Source organism: Cnephaeus nilssonii (genome assembly GCF_951640355.1).
Source record: "Cnephaeus nilssonii genome assembly, chromosome: 10".
Taxonomy (NCBI): Eukaryota; Metazoa; Chordata; class Mammalia; order Chiroptera; family Vespertilionidae; genus Cnephaeus; species Cnephaeus nilssonii.
This window is the reverse complement of record NC_137081.1, coordinates 28,221,893-28,239,097: the sequence shown is the minus strand read 5'-3', so window position 1 is coordinate 28,239,097 and position 17,205 is coordinate 28,221,893. Positions and strand designations below refer to the sequence as shown.

At 38.9% G+C, this 17,205-nt stretch overlaps 1 protein-coding gene across 1 annotated transcript in view; it reads right to left on the bottom strand.

The window, feature by feature from the left end:
• Positions 1-17,205, bottom strand: part of DAW1 (dynein assembly factor with WD repeats 1) — a gene marked incomplete at its 3' end in the record, with an annotated part of 32,664 nt that overhangs the window by 4,227 nt on the left and 11,232 nt on the right. The window contains exons 4-11 of the mRNA XM_079783123.1: positions 16,223-16,281; positions 13,415-13,537; positions 8,740-8,839; positions 7,611-7,718; positions 5,778-5,884; positions 4,576-4,678; positions 3,461-3,575; positions 11-87 (exon numbers count right to left, since the gene is read on the bottom strand). Of these exons, the coding sequence (XP_079639249.1) occupies positions 11-87; positions 3,461-3,575; positions 4,576-4,678; positions 5,778-5,884; positions 7,611-7,718; positions 8,740-8,839; positions 13,415-13,537; positions 16,223-16,281 (792 nt within the window). The remainder of the gene's footprint in view (positions 1-10; positions 88-3,460; positions 3,576-4,575; positions 4,679-5,777; positions 5,885-7,610; positions 7,719-8,739; positions 8,840-13,414; positions 13,538-16,222; positions 16,282-17,205) is intronic.

The window sequence follows — 17,205 nt, the reverse complement described above, 5'->3', positions numbered from 1 at the left end:
AGCAACTCACCTTTGAAATCTCACCTTCATGACCTTCCAATTTAGTAATGCATTTTCTGGTGGCTGCACTGAAAACTCTTGCTGTTCCTTTTTGAGGGGAGTGGGGATACATATATAAATTCATCTGAAATACAGAACTTTGAACCATATGCCTTGAATTATCTAAACATTTATCACTCTGACACACAGCTGTCTGCTAGGTTTGTCTTCTGTGATGAGAGCCAGCCACTCAAATTCAAGCTGGTCCCACTGTGGGTAAGAGAGTGTGAGGAGTGCCTCTCTAGGCCTGAACTTATCACAAGAGATAATGGGTTTCAAGGTAGAAAAGGCAAAGAGGCAGCAATTCAGAATGAAAAATATTTAAAGGGAGAAAGAGGGAATGAAAACAAGACTTGAGAGGCTGGGGATGAAATAAGCAGAAAGCCTACTATCATGCACCTAATATGAGTCTAAGGTCACAGAAGGCATGAGCAGCCACTCTAAGAAGGAACAGTGGCTGCCACTCAATGAACAAAGAACAGGTACTAGAAATCCTTTTCAACAGAAAGAGCTAACAGAATGGTTTGCTCCCTGTTGTGTCCCCAGTGCCTAGAAGTGCCATTCAATAAATAGATGCAGTGTGGATGGATGGATGGATGGATGGATGGATGGATGGATAGATAAATAGAAGAAAAAGTACTTTTTTTTTTAGAATTAAAAAGTGGCAGAGTTAAATAAGCATAGAAGAGAAAAACAGCAGTAATGCAATTGTTGTCAGAAAAAAAGTTAACATTTGTCAAGCCAGGAGAAGAATACTTTCTTATTGCAAATTACAGCATTACATAGAGTAAAATTAGCAAGAATAGGGTGTTTTGGACACAATTTTTATTCAGAGAAAAGCAAAATATCTTAATTTTTTTGCTTACCTTTCTGACAATGTCAATTCAGGAGGCAGTAGACAAAATGATGAAAAATTGCTATTTTAGAATTAATATAATCTATAATAATAAAAGCGTAATCAGACTAGACAGCTGAACAACCTTCTGGATGTCCTTCCAGATGAAGCCACGGTGGCGGGGATGAGGCAGAGGCAGTTAGGGGCGATCAGGCAGGCAGACAGAGTGTTTAGGGGCAATCAGGCAGGCAGGCAGGCAAGCAGTTAGGGGTGACCAGGCAGGCAGGCAGTGTGGTTAGGAGCCAGCAGTCCCAGATTTTGAGAGGGGTGTCCAACTGCAGGTTTAGGCCGGATCAGGCCTAAACTGGCAGTTGGAAATCCCTCAAGGGGTCCCAGATTGCAAGAGGGTGCTGGCCTGGCTGAGGAATCCGCCCCCCCCCCCACCCCGCGCCCCTGTGCACAAATTTCATGCACCGGGCCTCTAGTCCTATATAATAAAAGCCTAATATGGTAAGTGTCTGGTCAACCGGTCGACTCTTCAACCAGTTGCTATGATGCTCACTGACCACCAGGGGACAGATGCTCCGACTGCCAGGTTAGCTTGCTGCTAGGGTCTGGCCGATTAGGCTGGGTAAGATGGGCCAGACATGCCGTGGAGCCCTCCCTCAGCCCCTCCCCAGCCAGCCAACCTCCTGCAGTCCCTCCCCGGCCAGCTGGCCCCGATCGGCCCTGATCATGCACCGATGTAGTCCCTCAGCCTGGCCTGTGCCCTCTCACAATTCTGGACCCCTAAGGGGATGTCAGAGAGCTGGTTTCGGCCCGATCCCCGCAGGCCAGGCCAAGGGACCCCTCTGGTGCACAAATCCGTGCACTGTGCCCCTAGTTAAAACATAAAACTTGCTCCTTAGTAGGACATTTCAAATGCCTTAAAGGAAAGTGACCAACTTGTTTTAAGAGTTTATTAATAATACAAAAAGGAATATCCTACATAGTGCAATACTCTGAATTAGCACAAAAGGCATTTTTAATCTTCAGAAAACACAGAAATAAGATAATCTGAAACCTTAATTTTTTAAAAAAAGATAGAAATATGAGTAAGATTTTAAAAAATAAGCCTTGAGCATAATTTCAAAGAGGAAGGAAAGGGTAATATATAGGAACAGATGTAGCTGCCCAGGTAACTCATTGTGTTGACAGATTCAATTTTAAGAAGGAAATGAGGAGCAAAGACCAGAGATAAATAAAGAAATTGGTCTAAACATTAATACTTTTCAAGGAGCACAGAATGAAAAGAGGTTTACAAAACACACCAAAAGAAAAATAAATAAGTAATGTCTTATCAAACAAGAATAGAATCACTGCTAGGGAAAAGAGCAGATCATAGAAAAAACAAAACTAGAAGAATCAAACTTGTATTTTATTCTCATCCATCCTGATCCCCTAGCCCTACTTGTTTCCTGCCCCCCATAGCACTGACCAACTCCTAACATCCTGTACAATCTAACATTCTGTTTAATCTAACATTCCACATAAAGCATATGTATGGCATTGGTCATTGTCTCCTCCTCCACGAGGGCAGGAATTTCTCTCTTTTGTTCACTGATGATACCCTTTTTTCCTAAAACGTAGGTATTCCTGGCACAAAGTAGGATATATATATATATATTTTGAAGGATTTTTTGTATAAATGAGAATGATATTTAAAATGAAAAGGGCAAATTAGTTACAGTTGAGAGATGATTTTTAAAAGCCAAGATCTTTGAGAAAATGAAAAAGTAATTACTTTAAAAAATAAAATGGTCCAGAATCAGAGGGTTTATATTCCAGGATATAAAAACAACTTGTATGTATGGTCAAAGAATTACCTTTGAAAAGCCCCAGTAAGAGAATAAGTATGCAAATGTAATTTTAAAAGGGAGACAATGATGAAATAAAAACTGGGTAGTTAAAATGAATCACCAGCAAAATAATATAATGGCATATGTGATCAACAGGGAAATGACATAGATGTTTTGTAGCATCATATGTGGTCTTCATGAAGTTGAGGCACATCGTGTAGCACCAGCCTATGATTATCAATAAGAAACACAGACATAGTATAGAATCATAGTGGTACTCATGGGCATGATGTATAACAGAGCATTATGTATGTTTATCATGAAGATTTGCTAGACATAGTGGAACAGCACATGTGGTCATAAAGGAGATAATGCAGATTTATTGTAGAACCATTGACAGTGGTCAAGTTGCTGAGGTTGACATTGTGTTTCATAGTGCATGGACATCAGGGAGATGACTCAGAATGTGCCATTATATATTGTTATTAAGGAGATGATAAAGACCTAGTATAAAATTGTAAGTGGTTGTCAAGGAAGTGATGCAGACATTGCATAGCATTACATGTGGTTATCAACGATATGATACAGACATAGTGTAGTAAACATACAGTGACATCATAGGGATGAAGCAGATACAGTTTCTATCATAGCTGGCCATCGGGGGATGACCTACAGTATAGAATCACCCATATTTATCAAATAAAGCATAAGTCCCTCCATAAGTTAAATATATGAACAGATGACATACCATCAGCTGAAGCAGTTGCAATAAGCTTTCCAGTGTAATCAAAACAGCAGTCTAGTATTTCATCATCATGGCCTGTTAATGTCGCCATACATTTTCCACTTGTAGCATCCCACAACTGCAATTATTTGAAGAAGAAGAAGAAGAAGAAGAAGAAGAAGAAGAAGAAGAAGAAGAAGAAGAAGAAGAAGAAGAAGAGGAGGAGGGGGAGGAGGGAGAGGGGGAGGGGAGGGAGGGGGAGGAAGGGGAAGGAGAAGGAGAGGAGGAGGAGGAGGAGGAGGAGGAGAAGGGGGAGGAGGAGGAGGGGGAGGAGGAGGAGGAGGAGAACAAGAAGAACAACAAGAAGAAGAGGAGGAGGAGGAGGAGGAGGAGGAGGGGGAGGAGGAGGAGGAGGAGGAGGAGGAAGAGGAAGAAGGTAACGACTGTGACTTCTGGTCCAAAATGCAAAGATGGCCAGAAGTAGTCTTTATATCATTCTTACGGTGGTGAAATAACTGTGCCAAAATCATGTGTATAATTTTTACAAGTTCTGTTCATTTTACCTTGATTCTGACAAGCAACCACAGCCAACAGCTAAAAGGCACACTTTGGACACAGAGGAGACCAAATGCAGACACTTAGATCAGGTAGTGCAAATCTAATACCACATTAGGAAAAAAGGTGTCAATGTCAAGAAGTTTGATCTAAAACTACAATGCCAGGAAATGTGAAGTTCATTAATATTATAATACATTTGATACATAATCAAATAATAATTCCAAAGTATAAGCTCTTAGTAACAGAAATTTAAAGTCAGGGAGACACTGGTTGAGACTTCTTGAGCTTCACTCTAATCAATGTTTAATCAATGAATAGAGGGACATTAAGCAAAAAGAATGTGCCTTTTAAAAATAATACCTCTTAATACATTTGAATCCATTAAAATTGTCTTACTACATCATAATTCCTCTAAACTTGAAGGATCAAAAACTTGAAATTAAAAACTTATCAATTATTATTTATAAATTAATATCTTAATTTTATAACACCTTTGAAATTTGTTAATGTTGCAATGACTATCTGACACAACAAGAAAGCAGACATGAGAATTATAAAACCAAGGTATTTCTTGAGCTCACCATGCAGGTTTTGTCCATAGAGCCAGTCAATATCATAGAGCAATCCCAGTTGAATAAAGCACTGCTAATCTCGGCACAATGCCCAATTAGGTTGCACACCTTCCTGCAAAATTGAAATGATTCAAAGATGCCTGATGTCAGCATATGTGCACAATTAATGATGACAAACCTATTGGTGTAAGATATAAATTCTAATTTTTACAAAATAAAGTCTTTGATGACAAAACAAAGATGGCTTTACTGAAGCTCAAAACGAGTCAACTACTAATTTCATTTCAACAATCAAAGATAGCAATATTACTTAAGATAAGACCAGAAAGGCACAGGTAAAAACTAAAGGTAGCCTGAAATTCTGGAAGTGTTCTTACAGCAGATGAGTGAAGCCCTGAAACCACCTGTCAGTGTCTGCGGGGCCCCTCCTGCTCTCTCTTGTAGACTCCACCCTGATCGGTACCCCTGATGATTAACCCTTCTATCAAAACACAGACAAGTCTCGAGAGTGGAGTTTTATAACACAAATAGGCTAACTTAGTTAACTTCTTAGCAACTAGAGCCAAAAATAATTAGGAAGGAAATTGAAGTTCTGGTACCAAATTAAATTTAGGAAATTAGATGTGATTTTATTTACTCATGATATCCATGCCTACCATGATAAGTCATTGAAATTTGATTACTCGTACAAAGGATAAATCATCGCTATATAGCCAGGCTATTGCTAACATTCCCCTGTTATGTTGCTAATTGACATTCTTTGTTCAAATTTCTGAGAAATCACATTATTTTTGTGGATCAAAAATATGGTTAAAGAATGAAATACATAAGTGTGTCTTATTCTTATAAAGTCTGGAACACAGTTAATACATTTAGGATTAAACTAATAAACAACAAAGATTTGTTTTCTTAACCCTCTGATCCAGATGGAAGAATTCAGTATTCTTAAGAATACTGGTTCTGGCTGGGTAGCTCTCTTAGAGCATTGTCCGGATACGCCAAGGTTGTAGGTTTGCTCCCCGGTGAGGGCACATACAAGAATCAACAAATGAATGCATAAGTAACTGAAACAACAAATCATTGTTTCTCTCTCTCTCTCTCTCTTTCTCTCTCTCTCTCTCTCTCTCTCTCCCCCTCCCTCCCTCTCTCTCTCTCTCTAAGAAAAAATCAAGCAATAATTTTTTAAAAAAATATCTATATAAATAGAATACCTTCCAGTCGCAGTGTCCCACACTACAGCTGTGTGATCAAAAGACCCCGTGATGATCCTGTCTCCTGAAGTGTTAAAGGACAAGGAGATGATTTCAGCTGAATGTCCCTAAAAGAGAGCAGATACCGGCATGCATACTTTTAGATAAAGCAAGTACTAGAAATGCACAATATCAACGCCTAAAAGAAAATGCCAGAAAAGACAAAGCTATATACATATAGAGGGGGAAAGATTAGTGGTCCACTGGGGTAGGAGTGTGAAGTGAGTACAAATGGGCATGAGGTATCTTTTGGGGGTAATGGGAATGTTCTAAAACTAGATTTTGGTGATGGCTACACACTTTTTTAGGTTCACTAAGAATGGACAGACACTTAAAGCAACTCCACTTTCACTCAATAAAGTTGTTTGCTTGCTTGATTGCTTGCTTGCTTGCTTGGTTTTGAAAGGAAGAGGGCATGTTTTGGGAAAGCAGAGGGCTATATGCTTTATGGGCTAATAATAGGTGATGAGTAAAAGAAAAAAGTTTGTGAAGTTAATAACTTTTAAAAAAGAAATGTTTATGATAATTTAATGTGAATTGATCAATAATGATGTGGCCTTTGGCCTGACTTTCACTTGGTGACCGTCTAGGTCCAATGACTCAAACTGAGACCATGAGTAAAGCCCCTCAGCAGTAGATTCTGCTGGGAGAAGATCCCTCGTTTTCCTAATTATTTTGGTACATTCACATAATTACTTTTTAAAATAATACAAAAGTTCATTTACAAATTAAATTTCTGGTTCATTCCACATGACAAAAATCAAATGTAGCTGAACATTAAAATTCTGAACACACAAAACAAGTGTGATCTTCTCTGGCAGGAGATGGGTATGCAGAGCAGGGCTCAGCCCTTCAAATGTTTGGGAGGGAGAGGCAGAGACCCGCAGAAATGATGAGGACGAAGATCAGAAAAATAATACTTATATTAATAAGGCCAGGCACTCTGAATTGTGAAAGAAAAACTCCTGGTGTTAGTTGAAAACAGTGTTGTTGTTTTTTCTCTCTTGTTTAAGTCCTTTTTTTTTTTTTTTTTTTTACTTTTTTAAGAAAAAGCTTTCCTAAGAAAGGGACCCTATATTGTTAACACATGCATAATTTGAAAGCATAAGAAAACTGGATTTGCTTTTATCCAGTTGGTCCTACTAATTACCATAGATAGCCGCCTTATTTTTGTTGGGTAGTTTCAGGTCCATGGAAAGGAGTGGGGGGTAGCAAGTGACGCGAAGGTGCTAGTCTGTGGTGATGACAAACAGGGGCCCCTGTGCAGACACACCACCAGCACTCACTCAGGGGAAGTGCCCTTTGGCCTGCTCCCCTCCTGCCACTTGCCTCTTGTCATTTTGGACTTTGTGATACAGAAGGCTGGAGGGTCGCGGAGAAGCATGCTAACAGTCATTCCTTTGAGAAACTTGCTGGAAAGTTTCCCCAGTTCTGCCTTTTCCTAAAAGTGCCAGCCTCCACCTACTTTACTTTTAGCCAAATAGATGGCAATAGTTTTAAGCTATAATAGGTGTGGCTTCAAGGCTGAAGTGACTCAAAATAAATCTGGCTTCATCTGGCTTCCCCAGTACCTCCAGCCCAGTCTCAGAGAACAGCTATCACCTTCTCTAGAAGATTCGCTACTGATACACCAATGAAAACACTCTCTCACTCCAGTCTAAAAACCATTGTCTACTTAGAGCTAATTTTGTAATACAAATACAAATAAAACAAACACAAGCGATGGACTTATCCTAAGGAATGGCTGATGAAAATGGAAAACTCTAAAAGGTATTATTAACACTGTTAACATACGGTTAAAGTGAATACTTCCTCTCCATTCTGAATGTCCCACAGTTTGGCCATTGTGTCCATACTTCCCGTAGCCACCAATGTGCTTTGAGGATTGAATGATAAACACACCTGGATTACATGAAATGAAAAGCATTTTAGAGATATAGTATTTTAAATTGTTAATTTTATAAAGAAAAGTTTCAAGATGAATTTTGATAAATATAAATACATTTTACACCTAAAATAAGTACCTTATTTATTTTTTTAAACTACAACTTGTTCCATAGGGTACCAATTACCTCACTAATTGCTATGAGATGTATCAAAGAATTGGCCAAGGGCAAGGGCACACTAAAGTAAAAGTTGTTTAGAGTATCAGACTATTTATACAAATTTGAGTTCTAATGACATCTAGAAAACAGTCTATTTTACATGATATAGAAATTATCTTAAAAACTATCATAAGAATTTCATCAACCTTAATCAAGTCAGTTCTTTAAAGAAATATAAATGAAGAAAGAAAGAATGAAAGAAAGAACGGAAGGAAGGAAGGAAGGAAGGAAGGAAGGAAGGAAGGAAGGAAGGAAGGAAGGAAGGAAGGAAGGGAGGGAGGGAGGGAGGGAGGGAGGGAAAGAGAGAGAAAGATAGAGAAAGAAAGGAAGAAAGATGAAAAAGAGAAAATCAGTTTGGCTACTGTACTCATGTACTTCTTATGTGTCTACTTAGTCAATTCAGGAATCTACAAGATATTAAAATTAGAGTAGTTTGTAAATTATATCAATGCCACTACATAAAATTTATAGCGAATAAAAATACTGGTTAGAATTTTTTAATTAATTATAAAGATAGAACCACCATTTTTATAATGGAATATTAAAAAGAAATAGTAATATGTGTCAGTGCAGTTTTATTATTTGTAAGCAAGGTACCACTCTTGTGAAAGATATTAATAATGGGATAAGCTATTTGTATGGGGGTGGGGGAAGGTAAGAGGACTGGGAGTATATGTGAAATCTCTCTACTTTCCCCTCAATTTTGCTATAAACCTAAACTGCCCTAAAAAAATATGAAATATATCAAAAGAAAGAAAGGAAACATAAAATAAAACAAAGAACAACAACATAAAAAATAATAAAATATATGTACTCACTATTTCTGCTGTATGACCCCTAAAGGTATGGTAACATTTTCCCGTTTCTACACTCCACAGTTTACAAGTCTTATCAAAGGACCCAGTGGCAATTTTGTCACTAAGATAAAAAAAAAAAAATGTGGATTTTGAAATCCAATTCAATCCAGTTCAGTGACCCACTGAATTAAGATAAGATATTAATACACGACTCTCTACCTGCTCAGAAATTTGCTTAACTTTTAAAACAAGAAGCAATCCTATATCTACTTCATTGGTAACAGAATAAAGGTCTAATTTTTAATGGCATCAGGTTGTTTCATTTTAAATATTTTATATGAAAGATATATGTTTAGGATTAAAAATACTTTTCAAATTAGTACAACTGTAATAGTGGGGAATTGTAACTCACCCCATCATTCTTTTGACATTGTTTCTGTAAATGCTGAGTCTGACTACTATGTAGCTTGTAGATAAACAGCATCCTATATAATAAAAGCCTAATATGCTAAGTGTCTGGTCAACCAGTTGGCCATTCAACCAATCAAAATGTAATATGCTAATGATATGCTAAGGCTGCTCAACCACTCGCTATGATGTGCACAGACCACCAGGGGCAGACACTCCGACTGGTAGGTTAGCTTGCTGCTGGGGTCTGGTCAATCAGGACTGAGCAAGATGGGCCAGACATGCCCTGGAGCCCTCCCGCAGTCCCTCCCCAGCTGGCCAACCTCTCATGTCCCTCCCCCACCCTGATCGTGCACCGGTGGGGTCCTCGGCCTGGCCTGTGCCCTCTCACAATCCAGGATCCCTCAAGGGATGTCAGAGAGCGGTTTCACCCTGAGCCCACAGGCCATACTGAAGGACCCCACTGGTGCACGAATTTGTGCACTGGGACACTACTGTTTATATAAGAATCCTGGGAACTAACTTCAGAAAATGCAGATCTGACCTTCAGTCATCCAAGATCCAGGATAATTGCTGACCTTCAACTGTAAGACCAGGATGGTGCAGAACCAGGATGACAAAGACCACGTGATGCACACTAGACTTGATCAGTTTGTTTGTTCTCAGGTCACCCACATAGTAGCTCTGTGGTCTCTGATGCTAATGGAAAGCAAGGCCCTCTCTGTGATGCTGCAGGGACAGCTTATCCTGGAGAATACACACCACCTTCCCCACAAAAGTCCTAACACAGAGACTGTTTCTGCACCCCAGTCTCTGCACTGGCTCTCTCCTGTGACATCCAGTCTAAGATTTTTTCCAACAGCAGTTGTCTTTCAAATTCTGCTCAAGATACCCTGAACGCCCTTTGAGTTCTTTATTAGTTCCCCCCCATCCATTTTCTGTGCTCCCTGCACTTCAAACATAATCTCAAGTTTGATCAACTTCTGTTCTATCACATACTATTCTCTACCATATGATGCCAGGTTATAAAAGATATTACTAATGCCAATGTTTTTTAGAATTATTTTATTGAATCAAAGCTTACTCCTGACCTAATATATAAAACAGGTGAACATTAAGCTAGTTCACCTCTCTCTCTCTCTCTCTCTCTCTCTCTCTCTCTCTCTCTCTCTCTCCCCCCCCCCACCCCTTTACACACACACACACACTCCCCTCTATTCTTTGGCAACTGTCTTGAGCTATTATTGCTGAAACTCCAATGCACCAAAGTGTAGTGAAAAGTTCTGCTCCAGCCCACACAGTTATCCTGGCCAGACTAGGATAACTAGGAGTTGGAAAAATGGCTTTCCACCAGGGACTCTTGGTAGAATCCAGTAGACGGGCCAAAAGTGAGGAGTGTTTCTCACTTCTTCATCCTCAAACGCTTTGTTCCCAGATAGACATCCCAAAGTATCACTTCTGTTAAATATACTATTAAAGGATATGGTATTACAGAAAATATACTTTCAAAAGCCTTTAAATACCATTGTAATTAAAAGTAGGAATCATACTAGAAGTAGAACAGTATCATTTATAATTTCATAAAAACCCTTCCCTCCCACAAGCTGTTGTAATAAGGTATTAGAAAAATTATCATTCTCTACAATTTAAAAATAGATACATCAAAGTTAAATTTTCTGTAGTTTAGTTGGAATATGTAATCATATTAACGTACCAATGAAGTTTAATTGTGCCACCACAATTACCATGTCTAGAAATTGTATTATGTCATTAGCCAAGTAGATATCAAGTTTTTAATATTCATGGTGTACAAGTACTACTCTAGTGCAGCAAATTTTTGTAAAATACCTTTTATTGCTTCTGCCACTATCCTAGACTAAGTTTCCATTATCTCATGAATGTGTTCTTTTATCTGCTTCCTAACTAATCTCCCCGCCTTCTGGTTTCTTCCCCAGTTATTCCCACCCCAAACCCTCTGCTCCTTTCTTTCTGCCAGAGAAATCCTTCTGAAGTAGCTCTTTCATTGTGCCCTTCCTTTGCTCACAAACCTTTCATAGCAGCTCGGTCCTCCAGAACAGGGTCAAGCTGCACAGCAAGCTCTGACCTCACCCACTTGTTTCTCAACATAAAATGTTAACGAGAGAGACAGATCACTGAGGGTGCCTGACAAAGTCCCGCCTAAAATGCTGAGTGGCCAAAGTCCCTTTGCCAGGGTGTCCTCACTGCTCCTTCTAGCTTCCATCTTTCATGCATCTGCATCAACCTCACATCATCCTCAAAGACTCTACCTGGGAGGAACCACAGTGATTATCTCTCAGCTTTTAAGCCATTGACTGTTTTGTTCTAGTCGTCATAATCTACCTAATAAAAGAGTAACATGCTAATTGACTATGCCTTTGAGACGCCCACCAGCCAATCAGGAGTGGGTATGCAAATTAACCCAACAAAAATGGTGAGTTAATTTGCATACGTGGGCGCCAAATGGCCTGGGCGGGATGCTTGCGTCATTGCCATGGCGACAACGCAGGCCTTCCGCACCGCCCCTGGCCGCTCCAGGCCTCTGAGCAGCGTAGGAAGGCAGAAAGGCAGCAGCTCCGGGCCAGAGCAGAAAGGCGGCTCCGGCCAGAACAAAGGCGGTGCCAGCAGCCAGGGAAAGGAAGGCCCATTCTAGCATGAATCTTCATGCATCGGGCTTCTAGTTTTACTCATAAAAGGGTAATATGCAAATTAACCATCACTCCGCTACGCCCACGATTGGGCCGGCGGGAGGCGCAGGGGGCGGGACTCAGGGTGTCCGATTGGGACGGCGGGAGGAGCGGAGGGCGGGAACTCATGAGTCCCCGCCCCCCGCGCCTCCTGCCAGCCCCATCAGCCGCCACTGAGGGGGGACCGATGGGGCCGGCGGAAGGCGCAGTTGGCGGGACTCGGTTGGCTGATCACGCTGGCAGGAGGAGCGGGGGCAGCGGGACTCGGGGTGGCCGATCGGGCCGGTGGGAGGTGCTCCGATCGGCGGGTGGCCAGAGCCAAGGCCTGGGTCCCAGGTGCCAGAGGAAAACTGGTGCAGGCGGAAAACTGGTGCCGGCATCCAGGTAAAGGAAGGTCTATTGCACGAATCTTCGTGCAACGGGCTTCTAGTACTATAATAAAAACCATGGCTTGATTAATGAAAAAAGTCAGTTAAAGCAACCAATGGTGAAAATAAGATACACGTTTAAATTTTTACTCAAATATGTACAAGTTTACATTTGTTTGCCAATCTTTTGGTAAGAGGCCAAGGCCTTTACTTTGATTATGGGTGAGCTAATTATGCAGCTCATTATCTGCCTTGGATAAACCATATCCAACCTCTACAATTTCCCATTTTTTCTTTAAAATGGAATGAGAACTTAAACTTAAAAATACTTGCAGAACAATCTGACTACAGAATTTTTCCAATTTTTTACAATGTGTTTTCTAATTTTTACATTGATCTCATCTACAACTTCATTTAGTAAGTTTTTTCAAATATTTACCTTTTCTATGCTTTCATGGAAAACAACAGCTTCATTTTCACATTCACATTTTATTAGTTATAAACAAATTTTAATTAAATAACATAATTACAACTGAAAGCACAACCAACATAAGCAGATTCAGAGACAAATATGACCAACTCTTGGTAAGCTTAGAATCTAACCAGTGGGCAGAGAAGTTAAGCATGCCGGTGGTTAGCCCAGCTGCTATAAGCATGCATGAAGTCATGGGTATCAGCATATGTCGTGCAGAAAGATAGATAGAGAACCTTGGTAGTCTATTGACTCCATGAACTATAGATTGGTTTAAAAATTCTTCTATTGCATTTGGTATAATTACTTAGCATGTTACTATACCCAATTTTTTCTCCCCAGTAAGACTGCAAATGAACTTCTAAACAAAGTAAACAAGTTCATCAATGTATATGGCACATTCGCCAGAAGCATCAGCCGGTGCTACAAACACCAGTGGAGCTGCCTGTCAGAGAGCTGCAAGGGTAAGCCAGCCCTCCTTGAGCTCGAACTCTTGCTCTCCTCTTTACTACTGTGTGATCCTGGGAAGGGGACTTGAACTTTATGTTTTTTATTGAGGACAGTAATACCAGTCCCCAAACTCCTTTAAGCACTGGAAGTGGTATTTAAAAGCATGTATCAGGCACTCAATAAATTTTCACTCTCTGTCTTCCTCCTTCCCTCCCTCAGATAGATGAAGGAAGGGCTGAGCAAGTGAATCGATGGGTTAACAGGGAAGAAGTGAATGAGTGAATGTGTTTTACCCATAAGGGTTGTTGAATGCGATGGCATACACCACGTTCCTGTGGCCGTCCAGGGTGAGAAGTTCCCCTCCAGATGCGGTGTCCCAGACTTTGCAGGTTCGGTCATAGCTTCCTGTGATAAAACTAAGACAGGAATGTCAATTAATCACAAGGGGAGAAAAGCTGTGTGTTAATAAGACCTCATTTCTTACTTTCAAGATTATAGCTCGGTTTCTCATACTTTTTCCATGAAAATTGTGTATGCAGAACAAACAGTTAAAATGGGAGCAATAAGTCCTTTGTCTTAATAAGTTCTTTGCCTTAGAAACTTTCCAATTTTATCCCCAAACCAAAAAGAAGTCATTAAATAAAATAGTAATCCTTGCCAATAACCAGCCTTATAATAAAAATAAGTATATTAAATAATGACAGTCACTAATATTTTTAGAAATTCTAATATATCTTAATTAATAAATAGCATCATTCTTCCAGTTGGTCAGCCCCTAAAACCTTAGTATCATCTTTGATTCCTCAGTTTCTCTCACATCCCACAATATATTAGTAAATTCTGTTACCCCATGCCTCAAATACATCCCTGCCATGGCCAATCTCACCAGCTCCATTGTCTCCATCTCTTACCTAAACAAATAAAACCATATTCGAATGGGTCTTGTTTCTCAAATGGTCCTTACACATTGGTTTTCCTCAACAAAATTGGTGTTATTTTGTTAACCTTCTTCAAATGGCAACCTAGAGGAAAATTCAACTTCTGCTCGTGTCCACGAGGCCAGCAGCCCTGGCTCTCTCTGGGACTTTAATCACCCTCACCAGCCACGTTCTCTGAAGAACTGCATTGTTTATTTTATTCATGCTAGTCCTTCTACCCATCTGGTTCACCACCATCATCCCAGGACCCAGAACATGACTGGCACATGAATAAGTGTTCAATAAACATATGCTTCATATTTAACAATTTTTAACATGCCTATTCTACTACATGAATAGGTAATATGTTAACCTACAATATTTTAAAGTAAAATAATAGTATCTTAGTTATTTCTTAAATATTCTATTAGAGACACTATTTCTCTAACACAGAAAGTAATGCACAATATTGAAAGGTGAGTCTGAATGTCAAGTGGTAATTATACAAGGTAAAGACAGATTCTTATATCTAAACTCAACTAAACAGGAAGGTAGACTAGGCAGTGTGTCTTTGATTCTCTGCCGGAAGCTAATTCCAGCATATCAGCAGGGCTGAATCATCTGGAATGGCTGAGGGCATTTCCCCAAACCTGAAAAGGATACATAAATGATTGCTTGCTGCCAGACAGCTGAGGACATTTCAATCTACATGTTATTGCCTCCTGCTGGCCAAACACCTGAACAGCCGTAGGCAGTTTCACCAAATCTGACAATGGATTCTGTATACTAAACCCTGGCCTTTGATATGTATATCTACCTTACTTTAGGACAATTTGTGTTAATAAAAAGCAAGGGGTCCAGAGAGACAGGAGAACTTGGTTTCTTTAGCTATGTTTTCTCTGGCCCCCCAAAATGCCTTCCAAAATTATGTTTCATCTCTGGACTCTTTAATAATTTACACACAGTGCCTTTTCCAGATTCCTGAACCCTTTTAGATGCTGGGAAAGACTCCCAGCAATTCTCCCCTAGGCATTTTCTTCCTAGCTTCTCCAAGAATGTTTTGGTGCAGTCATTATGGAAGACAGTATGGTGATTTCCCCCCAAGATTAAAATTAGAACTGCAATGTGAATCTACCTGGGGGTGGGTGTATGTATCCAAAGGAACTGCAGTAAGGATGTCGTAGAGATAGATATCTGCACTCCCATGTCCATTGCAGCTTATTCACCATAGCTTGGAAATGGGAACAATGTAAGTGTTGGTCAAGGGATGAATGGATAAAGAAAATGTGATGTATGCAATGAAATATAATTCAACCATGAGAGAGAAGAAATCTGCCAATTGTGACAACAAAAGTGAATATGGACGACATCATGCTAAGTGAAATAAGCCAGATAGGGAAGGACAAATTCTGTATGATCTCATTCTATGTGGAATCTTAAAAAGAAGTTAAACTCATAGAAGCAGAGAGTAGAACAGGAATTACCAGGGGCTGGAGAGTGGGAGAAATGAGAAAGTGTTGGTCCAAGATTACAAAGTTGCAATTATGCAGGATGAATAAGTCTGGATATCTAATCTACAGGCATGTGACAACAGTTAATAATACTGTATTGATTATGGGAAACATGTAAAAGAATAAATTTCAGGTGCTTTCTTCACACACAAAGAAGGTAACTGTAAGATGGTATCTTAGTTTGATTAGCAATTATTTCACTGTGTATATCAAATCATCATATTGTACACCTTAAATATATGCAATTTTTACTTTAAAAAAGTTTACCCCTTGAATGTTATAAATTATAAAAAATAGAAATATATAGATATAGACAAAATAAAAACAAGAGGAGTTTTAGGGCAGTGAAACTGCTCTGTGTGGTACCATAGTGGTGCATATATGTCATTATACATTTGACAACCCATAGAATGTACAAAGTCAAGAGTGAACCCTAATGAAAACTGTGAACTTTGAGTGATAATGATGTGTCACTGTAGGTTCATCGATTGTAACAAATGTACGCCTCTAGGGTTGTTGACAGTGGGGGAGGCTAGCGGGGGTGGGGAGAGGTGAACATGAGATATATGAGAAATCCCTTTACCTTCTGCTCAGTTTTGCTGTGAACCTGAAACTGCTATAAAAAATGAAATCTAATAAAATTATTATTTTTTAAATAAATAGAGAACCTTACCAAGAGCCCGATTTATTCAGTGCAACGTTAGTCAATGGCAGTATATGTGCTCTGAGAACCTTCAATGAAAGAAAATACCATTTTTAAACTCAAATAAAATTAAGTTTAATTCATTAATTTTAAATTTCAAACCAATAAAAATATGCAAGCTTATCTTAATTATATGTAATAAAAGGACAATATTTAATATCTGAACAAATGAGAAAAAATATATTGTACCATCTATTATTATGATCAATAATACATTTGGTAGTTAGAAACAAAACCAGAATCTGTGTTTTCCATCAACTTGCCTTTAAGATAAATTAGTGCTATTAAATAAGATATCAAATAGCACTAATTTATAATATTTTCTTTAACATAGTACACATGGTTTTGTAAATATGTATGAACAGTCTATAGAGGAAATACACTAAATATGTTTACAATGTATTATTACTTTTTTAATCATAAAGTTCTTTTAGAGTCAGGATGTATCTTATTTTATTTATCTTTCAATCCCTACATTGTTTGGCACACAGTGAATGAGGAATATGTATTGGATAAATATAGGCAAATTGGAGATTCTGTTAACAGACAGAGTGATAGATTAGGCTGGGACAGTCTAAGTTATGTCTATTACCAGAGTGTAACTACTATTAATAGTGTTTTCTTTCACTATCAAAATTGTTCCCTTTGCATGATAAATTACAAGGTCAGGCTAGTTATAGAGCTCCTATTTGAAGTTTAATAGTGCCATCTGCTGGACAAAGAAATATTACATGAATAACCTCATCCTTTTTTAGTAAATTGAAAGGATGAGTACAAATGATTGCTTTAATATTTTGTATCAGGTAGAATATGCTGAGTATGTAAATAATAATTATATTTTATTATAATTATACTTAAATCATACAAAATTAAGTCATTTTAATATGAAGCAATTCTAGAAGAAGCTATAAAATCTTGTTAATAAAAAAAATAAGCTGTTCCTGAAGTAATAA